The sequence below is a fragment of the Caretta caretta genome, chromosome 11 (genome assembly GCF_965140235.1).
Source record: "Caretta caretta isolate rCarCar2 chromosome 11, rCarCar1.hap1, whole genome shotgun sequence".
Lineage (NCBI taxonomy): Eukaryota > Metazoa > Chordata > Testudines > Cheloniidae > Caretta > Caretta caretta.
The window spans coordinates 18,603,334-18,620,015 of record NC_134216.1 but is presented as its reverse complement, the minus strand read 5'-3'; the positions used below and the strand labels follow the sequence as shown (position 1 = coordinate 18,620,015).

General features: G+C 42.2%; 1 protein-coding gene across 1 annotated transcript in view; it reads left to right on the top strand.

Annotated features, from left to right (window-relative positions):
• The window catches only part of ZRANB3 (zinc finger RANBP2-type containing 3), a 124,531-nt gene that overhangs the window by 54,371 nt on the left and 53,478 nt on the right, over positions 1-16,682 (top strand). Inside the window, exons 7-8 of the mRNA XM_075117783.1 lie at positions 10,174-10,345; positions 16,130-16,258. Of these exons, the coding sequence (XP_074973884.1) occupies positions 10,174-10,345; positions 16,130-16,258 (301 nt within the window). The remainder of the gene's footprint in view (positions 1-10,173; positions 10,346-16,129; positions 16,259-16,682) is intronic.

The window sequence follows — 16,682 nt, the reverse complement described above, 5'->3', positions numbered from 1 at the left end:
CCCTTATTGAGTGGACCAGCTCCCAGAATGGCCTGTGATACAGGTACTGGACAATGCCTGTCCTCTCGAACCACCGCTGTTGGAGGAGTCTTTGCCAGAGAATCAACCTTAGCCTCAAGAAATTAACATCACCTCCAGCAATTCTGTGCTCATCTTCCCTAGATGACCCAGTGGTCTGAAGTTCATCTTCTCCACCCGCCAGAAGATTTAAAATTCTATCAGGACTTACTTAGGAGAATGGCTGCTTGTCTAGGTACACAAGCTGAACTGGTAAAGGAAAATACACACAAGTTATTAGACATCTTTCAGGCAACAGCTCCAGGAAGAGTAGCCCTGCTGATTAATAACACTCTCTGACAGCCAGTGAAAGCCTTTTGTCTTACACCAGTGTTGCTAGCCCCGACAGTCAAACATATAGACAAACGATACCATGTACCATTGCAAGGCTTTGAATGTTTTGCTCCAACCCACCTCCCTCATCATCATAGCCATTAAAAGAGATTGCAGCAGGGGAGAATTAAGTCGACCCCAAAGAAAGACTGGACTGCTTAGCAAGAAAGATTTATTCAACTACTTTCCTCCAGATGAGAACAGCAAACCAACAAGCTCTCCTAGTGAAGTATGATATCCTCATCTGGGAAGCAATGTCTAAATTACTAGATGGAAATGGGAGAATTATCAATAATAATGCAGAATAGGGAGAAGTGTTCAACAAGTATTTCTGGTCTGTATTTGGTGAAAAAACAGATGGTACAGTCTCAACATATGGTAATAACACTCTTTCCATTCCACTGGTGTCTCTGGAGGATGTTAAACAGAAGCTACTAAAGTCAGACATTTTTAAATCAGCATGTCCAGATAACTTGCATTCAGGAGTTTTAAAAGAGGTGACTGGACCATTAATGTTGATTTTCAATTAGTCTTGAAGCACTGGGAAACTTCCAGAAGCCTGGAAGAAAGCTAATGGTGTGCCAATTTTTTAAAAGGGTAAACGGGTTGACATGGGTAATTATAGGCCTGTCAGCCTGACATCAATCCTGAGCAAGATAATGGAGCTGCAGACACAGAACTCAATAAAGAGCTAAAGAGGGGTAATGTAATTAGTGCAAATCAACATGGATTTATGGAAAATCGATCCTATCAAACTAACTTGCTATCTTTTTTGAAGAGATGACAAGTTTGATTAGTAAAGGTAATAGTATTGACATTACATGGTGGGGGCGGAGAGGGATAGCTCAGGGGTTTGAGCACTGGCCTGCTAAACCCAAGGTTGTGAGTTCAATCTTTGAGGAGGCCATTTAGGGATCTGGGGCAAAAATTGGGGATTGGTCCTACTTTGAGCAGGGGGTTGGACTAGATGACCTCCTGTGGTCCCTTCCAACCCTGATATTCTATGACATAATATATTTACAAAAAAAGAAAAGGAGGACTTGTGGCACCTTAGAGACTAACCAATTTATTTGAGCATAAGCTTTCGTGAGCTACAGCTCACTTCATCGGGAGCTACAGCTTACTTCATCGGATGCATGTATGCATCCGATGAAGTGAGCTGTAGCTCACGAAAGCTTATGCTCAAATAAATTGGTTAGTCTCTAAGGTGCCCCAAGTACTCCTTTTCTTTTTGCGAATACAGACTAGCACGGCTGTTGCTCTGAAACCTGTCATAATATATTTAGACTTCTGTAAGGCATTTGACTTGGTACTGCATGACATTTTGATTAAAAAACTAGAATAATATAAAATTACATGGTACACATTCAATGGGTTAAAAATTGGCTAACTGATAGGTCTCAAAATGTAACTGTAAACAGGAAATCGTCATCGAGTGGGTCTGTTTCCAGTGAGGTCCCGCAGGGATCAGTTCTTGGCCCTATGCTATTCAAATTTTTTATTAATGACCTGAAGAAAACGTGAAATCATCAATGTTAAAGTTTGCAGATGACCCAGAAATTGGGAGAGTGGTAAATAATGAAGAGGATGGGTCACTGATTCAGAGTGATCTAAATCACTTGGTAACCTGGGCGCATGAATACAATATATGTTTTAATATGGCTAATGTAAATGTATACATCTGAGAACAAAGAATAGAGGCCATACTTAAAGGATTAGGGAATCTATCCTGGGAAGCAGTGACTCTGAAAAAGATTTGGGGGGTGGGAAGTTTGAATCTTTAGCTGAACATGAACTCCCAGTGTGACACTGTGGCCAAAAGAGCTAATGAGATCCTGGGATGTATAAACCAGAATCTTGAGTAGGAATAGAGAGATTATTTTACTTCTGTATTTGGCACTGGTGCAACTGTTGCTGGAATACTGTGTCTAGTTCTGGTGCTCACAATTCAAGAATGATATTTATAAATTGGAGAGGATTCAGAGAAGAATGATTAAAGGATAGAAAATATGCCTTACAATGATAAACCAGTAGAGCTCCTTCCATCTATCTTAACAAAGAGAAGGTTAAGGGGTGACTTGATTAGTCTATAAATAACTACATGAGGAAAAATGTAATAATGGGTTCTTCAGTATAGCAGAGAAAGGTATAACAAATTCAGATTGGATATAAGGCATTCTTTTTTAACTGGCTAATTAGCTATTGGAGCAATGTACCAAGGGTTGTGGTGGATTCTGTCCAAGGTTATATCTCCCAAATGCTGAGGAAGTAAGATGGTCTGTTCCTGAAAAGGAAGGAACGAGAAGATTGCTGCTAGTTGCATTGCTGTCCTTGAAGAAGAAATCAAAAGGCTTGTTTCCCTACAGGAGGTTGAGGGCAAAACAAGTGGTTAGAGCGGGAGTTAGATGACCTCCTCTTCTGACAGGTTTCTGTCTCTTCCTGAAGGTGTTAAGTTGCCTCAGCGGATAGAAGAGCTGTCTCTGACATGCTGAGAATATTTGCTGTGGAAGATTACATTGGTGCTTCCGAGCTGCTGGAGTGCATGCTCCCAGGGAGCAGAGAGTAGTGTGTGAATTTTTAAAAGGGTACAACACCTTGTATGTCTTATTTGAAACAAAGATTGTCCATTAAAGGGTAAGCCTTCCATAAACTGTTGAATATCTGGCACTATATTGCAGAGGCCATTGCAATGGAGGAAACAGCTGCGACGTCGAGGGCAGATTAGAGTGAGCTGCAGCCATCTGACGATCTGTTAAGAAAGCCCTTAACTCTTTTTTTTTTTTTGTGTCATCCGGCAGTTTATCTATTAATGCATAAATTTGTAGATTCTAAGGCCAGAAGGGACCATTCTGATCATCTAGTCTAACCTCATGTATGTCACAGGCCATAGAACTTCCCCAAAATAGTTCCTAGCACATATCTTTTAGAAAAGCATTCAATCTTGATTTTAAAATTGTCTGTGGTGGAGAATCAAACACAATCCTTAGTAAATTATTCCTGTAATTAATTACCCTCACTGTCAAAAATTCACACCTTATTTTCATCCTTTTGCTCATCATTATGCAATCACCACTTTGAGATTTGATGCAAATTTTGGAAAGTGTTGTTGCAATCACTATTTAAATGGACTCATTATCTCCCACCATACTGTACTACTTGTGAGTCACCTGAGTGGAATACATGTCTACAGCCATGTGAAGAAGAAAAAACGATTACGTTCTTCAAGATGTATTCCATAACCCGCCCTCTATCCCTTCTCCATCAGAATCTTAGGGTATGTCTATACTCCAAAGAAAAATCCTCAGCGCCAAATCTCAGAGCGCAGGTCTGCTGGCTCAGCCTTGGGCTCTGGAGCTAAACATAGCAGTGTAGATGTATAGGCTCAGGAGCCCAGTGCTCTGAAACCCAGTGTGGGGAGAGGGTGTGACTAAGGTTCCGGGGGGCCACGTGAGACACTTCAGTCAGGGCAAACTGAAAAGAATGGGGCAGACAGTCCCCAAAACTGGTGGTGGTTCTAATAATTAGATTCACCAAGCCAGCAATAAAACAGCTTCCCTAATACCTTATTGGTTACCCAGAAGACAAAAATACAGTTCTCTTAAAACAATCCATCCTTGGGCTTCCACCCAGACAGCCAAATCAAATATGATGAGGATAACTGAAAATCTTGTTCATCATGTAAAAGGTTCTACCAATCCCAAAGGATCGGACACATTACCCACCAAGTCAATGAATATTTCAGATCTTACCCAAATACACGCGTACAGCCAATTCTTATTAACTAAACTAAGATTTATTAAAAAAGAAAAGAGGGTGAGTATACGTTAAAAGATCATTATACATACCAGGGGTGGTCAAACTACGGCCCGCGGGCCACATCCGGCCCACCAGCCAATTTAATCCAGCCCTCGAGCTCCTGCTAGGGAGTGGCCACGGCTCCCGGAAGCAGAGGCATGTCCCCCTTCCGGCTCCTATGTTTAGGGGCAGCCAGGGGGTTCCACATGCTGCCCCTGCCCCAACCGCTGCCTCCGCAGCTCCTGTTGGCCGGGAACTGTGGCCTGTGGGGGTGGTGCCTGTGGACAAGGCAGTGCACAGAGCCTCCTGGCCGCGCCTCTGCATAGGAGCCAGAGAGGGGACGTGCCACTGCTTCCGGGAGCTGCTTGAGGTAAGCACCTGCCGGAGCCAGAGGGGGAACATGCCGCTGTTTCCAGGAGCTGCTTAAGGTAAGCACCACCCAGAGCCTGCACCCCTAAGCCCCTCCCGCGCCCCTGCCCCAGCCCTGATCCCCCTCCTGCACTCCGAATCCCTCGATCCCAGCCCAGAGCACCCTTCTGCACCCCAAACCCCTTATCCCCAGCCCCACCCCAGAGCCTACACCCCCAGCTGGAGCCCTCCCCCCCTCCACACACACACCTCAACCCCCTGCCCCAGCCCGGAGCCCCCTTTCGCACCCTGAACTCCTCATTTCTGGCCCCACCCCAGAGCCCGCACCCCCAGCCAGAGTCCTCCCCCTCTCCTGCACCCCAAACCCAATTTTGTAAGCATTCAGGACCTGCCATACAATTTCCATACCCAGATGTGGCCCTCGGGCCAAAAAGTTTGCCCACCCCGATACATACAGATATAAATAAAGTTCTTAAGTCAGTTTCGTAGTAGAGATGGTGAGCTTCAAAGTTGCAAAAGTTCTTTCAGAATTAGTTCCATAGGTTATAGTCCAATGTCGAATATCAGGGTTACCCAGACTGGAGCTGGGGACCTCAGTCTTGTGTCTCTTGTTTGCCCAAAGCTGGGATTGGATGGCAGGGCATGGATCACTTGATGATAACCTGTCTGTTCATTCCCTTTGGGGCACCTGCCATTGGCCACTGTCAGAGGACAGGATACTGGGCTTGATGGACCTTTGGTCTGACCCAGTATGGCCATTCCTATGTTCTTATGTCTCAGACTTCCCCTGATGAATCTTAAGCAGATTTGAGATACAGGATCAGGGCACCAGAGTCCTTTTTATAGCTTTACTTGGGTGCAGCATTGTGGCTTTGAAGTAGAACCTCCTATTTCCTATGTGGTAACTAGTTGCATTCATCAACATAAGGTAATTATCCATTGAGTAGTTCAAAGACAGTTTACTACAAACTTAAAAGAAAAATATAAATAATGATATTATTACATTCAGGTTTCATCTAGATATTAATATTCCCTTTTTGATCCTTGAATCAATAGTAGTAACAGACAGGAACTGTCTGTTTACATGGTTAACATCTAACAAGTTGTTAGTAAACACGTACAATTAGTATTACCTCTAATTCTCTTACGATACAGATTTGCATTTCAAAACTCTAGTCTATCTAACATTATGAAATGTCCCTAATTACCAGTGACATGCTTTTCTCACGTCTCTAAAGGTTGAATGTGGGTCATTTAGCTTGCGAATTGCTTAATCGTTTCTGGCTCAATGTCACAGAGGGTTTCAGAGCCTCAGGACCATCCTGAGCCTGAATGCCTATACTGCTAGTTTTAGCTCTGCAGCACAAGATCCCAGTTAATTTGACCCGGGCTCTGAGACTCAGTGCCACAGGTCTTTTATTGCAGTGTAGATATACCCTTAGCTTTTTCTCCAGTGCAAAGAAATTGAGGGGATTTGGCAGCGTTGCCCTTCTATAGCTTCAGGAGGGGTCACAAGGAGGCGTAGGGGATTCTCACTGCCCCGACAGGCACTGCTGCAGGAAAGTCTCTTGCTCCTATGTGTTAGGTGTGAACACATTTGAGTAAAATACAAATCTGTATCCACTTCTTGAAGAACAACAGTTACAGAACAGGTAGACAACCTTTTTTCACTTGTAATTCCTGAGCCTTGGGCAGCTCTAATAGTAATAATACTACTTCAAAGTGTTTTATAAACAAATTATTACTCCTGAGGGCATTCTGTGCCAAAAAATTAAAAATTCTGCACCAAAAAAATAAAAATTCTGCACACAATATTTTAAAATTCTGCAAATTTTATTTGTCAAATACATGTGGAGGCTCTAGCATGGCATTGGAGTGCACAGACCACTGGCTGCACAGCGGTGGGAGATAACTGTGCAGTCTCCCCCCGGGACACTCACTCAGCAGTGAGGCTGCACCCAACCCTGACACAGTGCAAGGACTGGGCCTGCCCCAGAAACACCCCAGGGCATGCTCCTCTGTGCAAGGTGCACCAGGTGTGGGCAGGCAGGCTCAGCAAGACAGGATTGAACTGTGGAGGGGACTTAGTGTGGGGAAATCCAGGTGTGGGTTGAGAGGTGTGGGGCAATCTGGGTATGGGCGGCTGAGTGGGGGATCCGGGTATGGGGGGAGATCTAGATGTACAGGGGCTTGTTGGGGGGTTCTGGGTGCAACCATAATGGGACTCCATAGGGGGGTCCAGATGAAGGTAGTTGGGGCTCAGCAGTAGGGGTGTTGGGGTGGAGGGGGATAGAGCTTGGCAGGGGGGTCTGAGTGTGGGGGGTTCAGTGGTGGGGTCCAGATGCTGGGGGAGTGGGACTCAGTAGGGTGGGGATCCAGGTGCAGTTGATTGGGGCTTGGTACAGTGGGGATCCAGATGCCGGGTGGCTCATCGGGGTGGTCCAGGTGCACGGGGAGTGAGGCTCATCGGGGGGGAGGGGGGTTCTGGGTGCGGGATGGGGAGGGGATGAGGCTCGGCGGGAGAGTCTAGGTATGATGAGTCTGGATGCACGGGGGTTGGGCAGATGGCGGATCTCTCCCCCTGCAGCTGAGGAGCAATGGGTACAGGAAGCATGGGGTCAGAGGGAGTTTGCAGAGCTTCCTACAGCTGGGGGAGAAATCGGCATCTGGGGCTGCGTCAGACCCACCCTCTATGCAGGGGAAGAGGAAGTCCTGTCCTCCCCAGCCCAGCTGGGGCTAACAGCTGGTTAGGAGCCACCAGATGGATTTTCCCTAGTCCTGCACCCTGCCCCACAGTTATTTACCTCTCTGCTGGCTGCCCTGGGCACCCAAAAAATACTGCTGGCTTTCATTTGCTTGCCCATCAGAAAGTCATTTTTCTGCGGGGAAGCAAAGAAATCTGCGGGGACATAAATTCTGTGCATGTGCAGTGGCACAGAATTCCCCCAGAAGTAAATTATCCATTCAGGGGAATGAAGAAAGTAAATATTTTGAGTTAGTTTTAAAGCTAGCTTTAAAACTTGGGCGGTCCAGGCACCCCAGTCCTGTGCTAGACTACCTGTCCAGCTATTTATTTCCCTCATCACTGATCATCTCATAACCACTAATGTATTGTATTCTCACAATACCCGTGTGAGATAAGGAAGCATTGCCCTAATTTACAGATGAGGAACTGAGACACAGTGTCTTGCCCAGGCTCACGTGGGGTATCTGTAGCTGAGCTGAGAATTGAACCTAGGTATCCTGAGTTCCAGTCCAGTGCCCTAGACATTTCTCTCTCTCTCATTTAAGAATCAGTTTCTCTAGATGTATTCTAAAAGTAGAAAAGAAAGAGGAGTTGCTCAGAAACAGATTTGCTAAGAAACTGTGGTTTAAATAATTTTTTTTTCAGAACTTAATCTATAAAACCTTGTTATGCCACAAATTCATTTTGTGTCATTCTTAATGGTTATCTTTATCACTGGTGTGGTTATGTTAGCTCTCAACTTTATGTACGTTTCTGGAACCTCAGATTTGGGAAGACACATTTCTGTTACTTAACGGAATTCATTTTGCCAGATAACTTGACTTTCACTTGGATGATATTCTTATAAAAATTCATATTCTAAGGTTCCATTTTCCCAAAACAATTTTTGTTTTACCCCCTGGCTTATGAATTTTTTAGCATTTGAGATGCCATGAAACAGTTTTGTCTGATATCCAGACAGAGTAACTTTGTTTTTTCTAAGGTGTTTTGACTGTGAGAATGTGAAATTTTCACACCACAAATGTGTGTGGGATGTACAGTGTGGTTAGCTATTCAATTCTGGATAATGATTTTATTTTTGGAATACCATAAATGTGCAAAAAATCAAACTGAGTGATGGTCTGCCATGCTCAAAATAAATAACTTTGTCTTTATGATTGAGCTGAAATAAAAATGTTCTATGATGTTTAAGCTTGATTTAACATTTTTATGCTGTATTTTCCAAGCATATCTTTCGACTTGGATATTCAAGGTCACCTCTTTCTGAAGGTAAAAGGTCTGGAGGGAGTCTGAATTTTTTGCCTACCATTTCTTAACTTTCCCCTCTCTCACTTACATGAATAAAATGGTAGCACCTTGACTCTAATTAGGACAGAAAAAGTGTCTTCTGGGGATTGTATATATAGTACTCAGTAAATAAATATGGGGGAGCGGGACAGGAAGTGTGCAAAGCCCTGGCTGGGATGATTTAATTGGGGATTGGTCCTGCTTTTGAGCAGGGGGTTGGACTAGATGACCTCCTGAGGTCCCTTCCAACCCTGATATTCTATGATTCTAAATAGTGGTGTAGCCAGCATCTTCCTCCTGAATACATCATCCTCACGGTATGATCATACTTCACCAGCTCAGAAATGAGTCTCTGTGTCCCTTCCTAAGTTGATTCTGGACAGCAGAGTAAAATGCTGCTGAACTGTAAATTCTTTCAGATGTTTCCAATATACTTCTATCCTGGGCAGGTGTTTGTTGGGCAGCTCTTCAGAATTGATGAAATCTTGATGGAATTTGTCATGCTACTTGTGCTGCTAATCTCCTGGCCAGTATGATAGAAAAGGAGTGAGAAAAAAGCTAAAAACAGAAAGGGGGGCAGTGTGCAAGACCCTTTCCATCTTCCCTGCTGGTTAAATAGCACTAAGAGGGGTTCAAAAGAGGGGAGTGTTCAGATGGAACGTGGGGGGCTCAAAGGTTACCTGGCAGTTGGGGTGACACTTAATCATTCACTCAGGGAAGAGAGACTCTTAAGGAGGAAAGCGGGTTGTTAAAATTCTTGGAACAAAAGTAGGACTTTCTCAATCTTTGGCCTGCCTTCAGCATTTCTTAGGACATTTATAGCAACAGAGCCAAAACAGTGATCATCCTCTGTATTGGCTGTGCTGCACTGGCAATCAGGAAAGAACTGTACCAAACTACCCCCTCCCCATCTCTGCACTGGCACATGTGCTGGTAGCAGCTGTTTCTCTTTGCTTCAGATCTAGACACCTCCACCTACCCTTTTGCTTATGCAGATCCGGAAGCCCCTGACACAAAAACCCAATTGTACACAGAGGAGTTCTGAGATCATTTATACAAAAGAATATTAGGTAAGGGAATGGGTACAAACCAATGGGCTGAAAGGGGTGGGGGGCATAAGGCAATTCAACAGCAGTAGTGAAACAAAACAAAGAACAATCCCTTCCCCCACCTCCAGAGGTGCCAGAAACCTTTACCCCACCTGATGCAATGCACAAAGCTGAGATGCTCTAGCCTAGACATGCTGCTCGATGGCTGCTCAGTGTGGACCTCCAGCCTTGGCAGGGCCAGAGTTTAATATACTCCTGGCTGGTGGAGAGGCTCCTTATCTGCTGGTGCAAATTAAAGCAGCCCCTAGACTGCTCTAACTTGTTCTTGGCCACTTTGGTTCCTGCCAGCCTCTAGGATTGTGGAGAGGCAGAAATGAAATGGAGAGCCACCTGTGCCTCACACCCAGGTACACTGAGTACGGCTCTGACACACATGGGTATCTTGCCCCATGTTATAAATCAAATGTGTATGAAAGAAATTGTTGATTCAAGTTAGCAGAACAAGTTTCATCACCCCTCTCACCTTCTCATTCTCAGGTTTTTTGGTAAAAGAACTCTATGGGACTGCAGAGGGGCTTCAAACTTAGGTGAATTACATCAGTTGTTAAGTAACATAATGATCAGACGCTTGAAGAATGAAGTTCTAACCCAGTTGCCTCCCAAAATTAGACAACGCATTCCATTTGATCTCCCAAAAGCTGCGGCTAAGGTGAAATGACTCTCATTCAATATTTTTAAATATTTAACAAACTTGGTGCTAGCAGTAATATCTAACTGTGTTTACTATCCTTTTTTATCTGAATTATTTGGAATATATTTTTGTATATAAGGAACATGAATTTATATATAGTGTATGTTTATGTTACACATACACATAAAAATAAAATAATGGGGCATAGGTTTTATCACCATGGGTATGAGGTGACTGCATTACCATGGGTGGTGAATCCACAAGCGATCTATGAAGCTTGCCCCAAAAGAGCCATACATAATACACTATGATGTAGTCTACCACATACAGTAACTACATTAGAATGTGTTAGGATTTTAAATAAATTGTTGGTATCATATAATAAAATACATGTGCATACTCGCCTCTCTCTTACAGGACCTGATCCAGCTCCACTGAAGTCAATAGCAAAGTTTTCATCACCTGAAATGGTGCAGGACCCAAAACTCAGAGTGAAGGGTTTCCCTTCCACAGAAACGCTTCACTTTATAAGCAGAATTTTACCAGTATTAGAGGTACAGAAAAGATCCCATCCTCTTCAACCTCAGAATGTCTGGTGTGGAGGGTGGGGACACTACAAGGCTGTATCTTCACTCCCTGAAGAACAGAGAACAAGACTGCATCTTCTCTCCCTATTGGGAATATTTGCAGCAAAACCCTGAGCCAGGGATTTTTACTCATACTTTCCCCAAAGAGAGAGGTGACAAATGCTGCATTTTAAGTGGATTAACACTATCTGGTACCAGTAGGTAACAGGTACTGCATTCCAAAAGAATACTTGAACTCTAAATGTTTATTATAAAAATAAACAAACAAAAAATTAAGCTTCACTATAAGAGGAGTATATATAGGAGAATATATTGAAGTAACTGCAGTTAAGGGTTCATTTGTATTAATTTGAAATGTCTCTTTATAGATTACCTTACAAAATCGTCTAATTACACTTATTAGCACACATTGGTTGTTTTAATTCTCTGTCTCGCCTATATTTTGCCAAATTAAGTTATGTTACAAAAATTGAACAAACCCTCAGTACAAGAAATTTAATCTGCACATTTGCAATGACTACAACACTTAAAAGTACAGTAATACATTTAATTGCAGTGTTTATTGGGTAGTTCACTGAAAGAAATTTCATACACAATTAGTTCATGACTAGTGTTTTTGTATTCACCAGCAAGAGTTGCAGTCTTTTTCAAAATCTTGCATTTTACACATAATCAAATATTCTGATCTAAAATTATAAACTTCAGTAACTTGCCCAGGGTTTAATATTTTGTCTCTTTTTAGTGTACATTCTAATCTGTCAGGAACTTTATTAAAGTTAAACCAATAAGTTCTTTAATACATCTATGGGACAACCAATAATTATAACAAAAAAGCATGTCTCCTTAATAGCAGGCCATCCAAAGACCAAGTATACGCATCCCAACAACCAGTCTCTGCCTCTAATTCCCAAGAATAAATACGAGTTTTGTGGTGTTCCCCGAAAGCTAACAAATCTGGGTTCTAGCAGACCAAGAGGTGAGAGCATTCCAAACCTGACAATTCTTCAACAGAAAATGCCTGGCCAGCACTTTTCCCCACTCTCTCTTCTTGCACAACCAGTGCTCTGGTGTCTGTGTTCTCTGCGTGAGGGTGCACGACTTAATAAGTGGACAGTCACATTCAATTTCAGTTTCAGAGTACTCTCAAACAGTACAGTGTGTTGCAGTAAAGTAATCTTGAGTTGACATACACGTGAGTAAACTATAGGAAAATGTGCATCAAAAAGAAAAAGACTCTTCTTGCTGTTTATAAACTAAAGTGCTCTTGGCTTTGTAGCTGCTACCTGCGCATCTAAGTACACATTGAGATTTAAAAATACAATTAGGGCTGTCGGTATAATCTCTGCTGTCCTTTCTAATAACTTTCCCCAACCTTAATGTATAACCCCTGAAAGGATTTTCAGTATGATCCATCAACTGGGTTTTCTTTTAACTTTGTGGAGAGTGTATAACGCAAGGTTAGGGTGGGACCAGCAGAGACTGGGATAGAACAGCTAGTGTAATGGGTTCTGGGAGACTGACTGACAGTTAACAGAGCTGACAAAATTAGGGAAAGGGCCTTACAGGGTAAGTCTACACAGCAAAGAAAAACCCGTGGCTGGCCCACGCCAGCTGACTTGGGCTTGCGGAGTTCCAGCTGTGGGGCTGTTTCACTGCTGTGTAGACTTCTGGAGTAGGGCTGGAGCTCAGGTTCTAGAAACCTGTGGGGTGGGAGGGTCCCAGGGCTCTGGCTGCATCAGGCCTGATGAAATGCATCCTAAAATACTCAAGGAGCTGACTGAGGAGATATCTCAGCCATTAGCGATGATCTCTGAAAAGTCATGGAAGATGGGAGAGGTTCCAGAGCACTGCAAAAGGGCAAATATAGTGCCAATCTATAAAAAGGGAAATGACAACCCGGGGAATTACAAACCGGTCAGCTTAACTTCAGTATCCAGAAAGATAATGGAGCAAATAATTAAGCAATCAATTTGCAAACACCTAAAAGATAATGTGATAACAGTCAGCATGGATTTGTCAAGAACAAATTATGTCAAATCAACCTAATAGCTTTGACAGAGTAATAAGCCTTGTGGATAGTGGGGAAGCGGTAGATTTGGTGTATTTTGATTTTAGTAAGGCTTTTGATACTGTCTCACATGACCTTCTCATAAACAAATTAGGAAAATACAATCTAGCTGGAGCTACAATGAGGTGGGTGCACAACTGATTGGAAAACCATTCCCAGAGAGTAGTTATCAGTGATTCACAGTCAAGTGGGATCCTGCAGGGATCAGTTCTGGGTCCAGTTCTGTTCAATATCTTAATCAGTGATTTAGATAATAGCATAGAGAGTACACTTATAAAGTTTATGGATGATACCTAGCTGGGAGGGGTTGCAAGTGCTTTGGAGGATAGGATTAAAATTCAAAATGATCTGGACAAACTGGAGAAATGGTCTGAAGTAAATAGAATGAAATTCAATAAGGACAAATGCAAAACACTCCACTTAGGAAGGAACAATCAGTTGCACACGTACAAAATGGGAAGTGACTGCATAGAAAGGAATACTGCACAAAGGGATCAGGGAGTCATAGTGGATCACAAATTAAATATGAGTCAACAGTGTAACACTATTGCGAAAAACATCCTCTGAAAGGTTTAGGCAGGAGTGTTGTAAGCGAGACACGAGAAGTAATTCTTCTGCTCTACTTCATGCTGATTAGGCCTAAACTGGAGTATTATGTCCAGTTCTGGGCACCACATTTCAGGAAGAATGTGGACAAATTGGAGAAAGTCCAGAGAAGAGCAACAAAAATGATTAAAGGTTTAGAAAACCTTTATGAGGGACCTATGAGGGAAGACTGAAAAAATTAGGTTTAGTCTGGAGAGGAGAAGACTGAGAGGGGACAAGATAGCAGTTTTCAAGTACATAAAAGGCTGTTACAAGGGGGAGGGAGAAAAATTGTTCTCCTTAATCTCTGAGGCTAGGACAAGAAGCAATGGGCTTAAATTTCAGCAAGGATGGTTTAGGTTGGACATTAGGAAAAACTTCCTAACTGTCAGGGTGGTTAAGCACTGGAATAAACTGCCTAGGGAGTTTGCAGAATCTCCATCATTGAAGATTTGTAAGAGCAGGTTAGACAAACACCTGTCAAGTCTGGTCTAGATAATAGTCCTGCCATGAGTGCAGGGGACTGGACCAGGGAACTGGACTAGATGACCTCTCGAGGTCCCTTCCAGTCCTATGGTTGTATGATTCTATCTCAGACTTATTTGGATTGTGGTTGAGGTAGTTTGCTTTCAGACCCTAGTCTCATGATAACTGTTGTACTGTACCAAAGTTCCCAATGGAAGATTTTGTATACTCTGGAATTATGTTTTTCATGCTACACATTTACATGTAAACAGTTTGTGTAGCCCAATCACTCAAGTGAGTTTGAGGACATGAAATAAACCCCATTAAAATTGTCCGTTTCTCAAAAATTATGATATTAGATAAATAAATAAATATATTATTGTATTAGAAGAAAATAATGGGGTATTAGATTAAGTGTGTTAATTTCTTCACTATTTCTGATTTTGGTTTGGCTTTTATCATAATAGTAACAAAGGTAGCAAATATTTTTCCCCTTTTAAAAGTTTTGTCTCCATTTCTTTCCCATCAAATTATTAAAATGACTACTCATCCCCAACCCTGGTCTATTCACCGTTGTTTTATAAGTATATTCCATTTTATATTAGGGATGTAAATACCATTTTAAAAGTTAACTGTTTAATTTATTTAAAAATATTTCGTTTAAATGGTTAACCGATTAAGGGGCTGACCGGTGCGGCTGGGTGGTACTGCTCCATCTGGGTGGTGCTCCTCTGGCTGGAGATGCGGCTGGGGCTGCTGTGGCTGGGCGGCGCAGCTGGGGCCGCTTCAGCGGGCGCAGGGCTGCTGCGATCGGCCAGCCTCCCAGCTGGCCTGGGAGTTAATGGTTAAGGTGAGTTAACCATTAAGACTAATGCTAACCGGTTAACATTTTACATTCCTGTTTTATACATCTGTTTAATTTATTCAGTTGTTTTTTTTTTTTTTTTAATTTTCTTCCACTCTCAATTAAAAGTTAAATTCCCATTCCCCTGCTCTCCCTCCACAAGTCCACCCCATTTCTTCCTTACACACAGTCATTCCCTCCCATAAGACCCCTTCCCCAGGTCACATCGCAGTTTGTGCATGTTGTAGGATTGGGAGCAAGAGTTCTAGGGAATGAGTGTCAGAAGGCCTCAAACACGCACCTCTAATGCAACTCTCACAAGTGTGTCTGTCTCTCCCTACCCTGGGCTCACATCTGGATGCTAAAAGGGATAAGATGGAATACCCATGCCCTACAAGAATTAACATCTACATTGGGGGAGGTAATCTGGGCCAAGAGTCTATCTTACGTTTAAAGGTGCCCAGACCTTGTGACCAGAGTACCAAATAGTTATATCTGTTAAGTATTTAACAGCACATGAAAATCAGCATAAATGGCATTAGATCAATCAAGTAGAATTAATGTTTTTGTTTAAAGAAAAGGAGTACTTGTGGCACCTTAGAGACTAACCAATTTATTTGAGCATGAGCTTTCGTGAGCTACAGCTCACTTCATCATGAAGTGAGCTGTAGCTCACGAAAGCTCATGCTCAAATAAATTGGTTAGTCTCTAAGGTGCCACAAGTACTCCTTTTCTTTTTGCGAATACAGACTAACACGGCTGTTCCTCTGAAACCTGTTTTTGTTTAGTTATTTGTAACAAAGGAAAATATTGTGAAGGTTTGATTACATTGTATTTTTATTTAAATAAGTTTCATCAGGTCATCTTGGCTGATTGACTAAAACTAAATCTTACCATTAATGTTCTTTGTTACATGATTATATTTTCCTGATGCTCCACTTTCATATATAATTAGAATTCTTTTTGCTTGTTCAGTACTTCTTCTTAATAAAAAGTGCTTAGTGTTTGATTCATAATGTTAACAGAGTGAGCTTTATTTTCGCCCGCAGCTTGTCACAAGTTTCTATTATTGGTAGGAACATGTGACTGACTTGCTGCTGTACTGATGTTTTTCTATGAAAAAACTGGCATCTTTGAATATAATCTCCTTCCTTACCGTTCCTTTTGGTAGGAAGGTAGGACATGATTCACAGAAGCAGTAATTGTTCTGCCATTTATATTGTACCTCTAAACATTTTTCTTCCCCCGTTCAGGAACTGAATACCAGCTTTGAAGAGTGGGAGAAATTAATGAGGGCTCCAAATTCAGATGTCGCTGAAAGCCACTTTGTTCAAGTCATGGGTCTGATTACACGCATGTATAAACAAACTGCCATTGCCAAGGTAATGAAATCTTTTTATAGTTTTATTTTAAATATGTATTCAATCATATGTTTTAATTATCTCTTTTTCTACTGTTTTTATATGATGTGCTTCCAGTGTGTAATCACCTAACTAGTGGACTCTTCATGCTTCTTCACAGAATTGGGACAGTTGGGCATTTGGGTGATCTTCGGTCACCAAAACTTCCCATATTTTTTTAGAGGTGGATAGCTAATTATGTGAAATGTTTTTGATGATTTGTGGTATCTCTGGTATAATAAGCACAAACTAAAACTATCTGGCAGAGTAATAAATTGGCAAAGCACTTTTGCATGACTTCTTCAGTCTCAGAATTCTGAACAGCATTATCAGATGTTTAGCAAGAAGAGACTATTTGAACTTTCAGTCTGACATTCTGCATTGAATATCTTATCTGTCTTCTTAG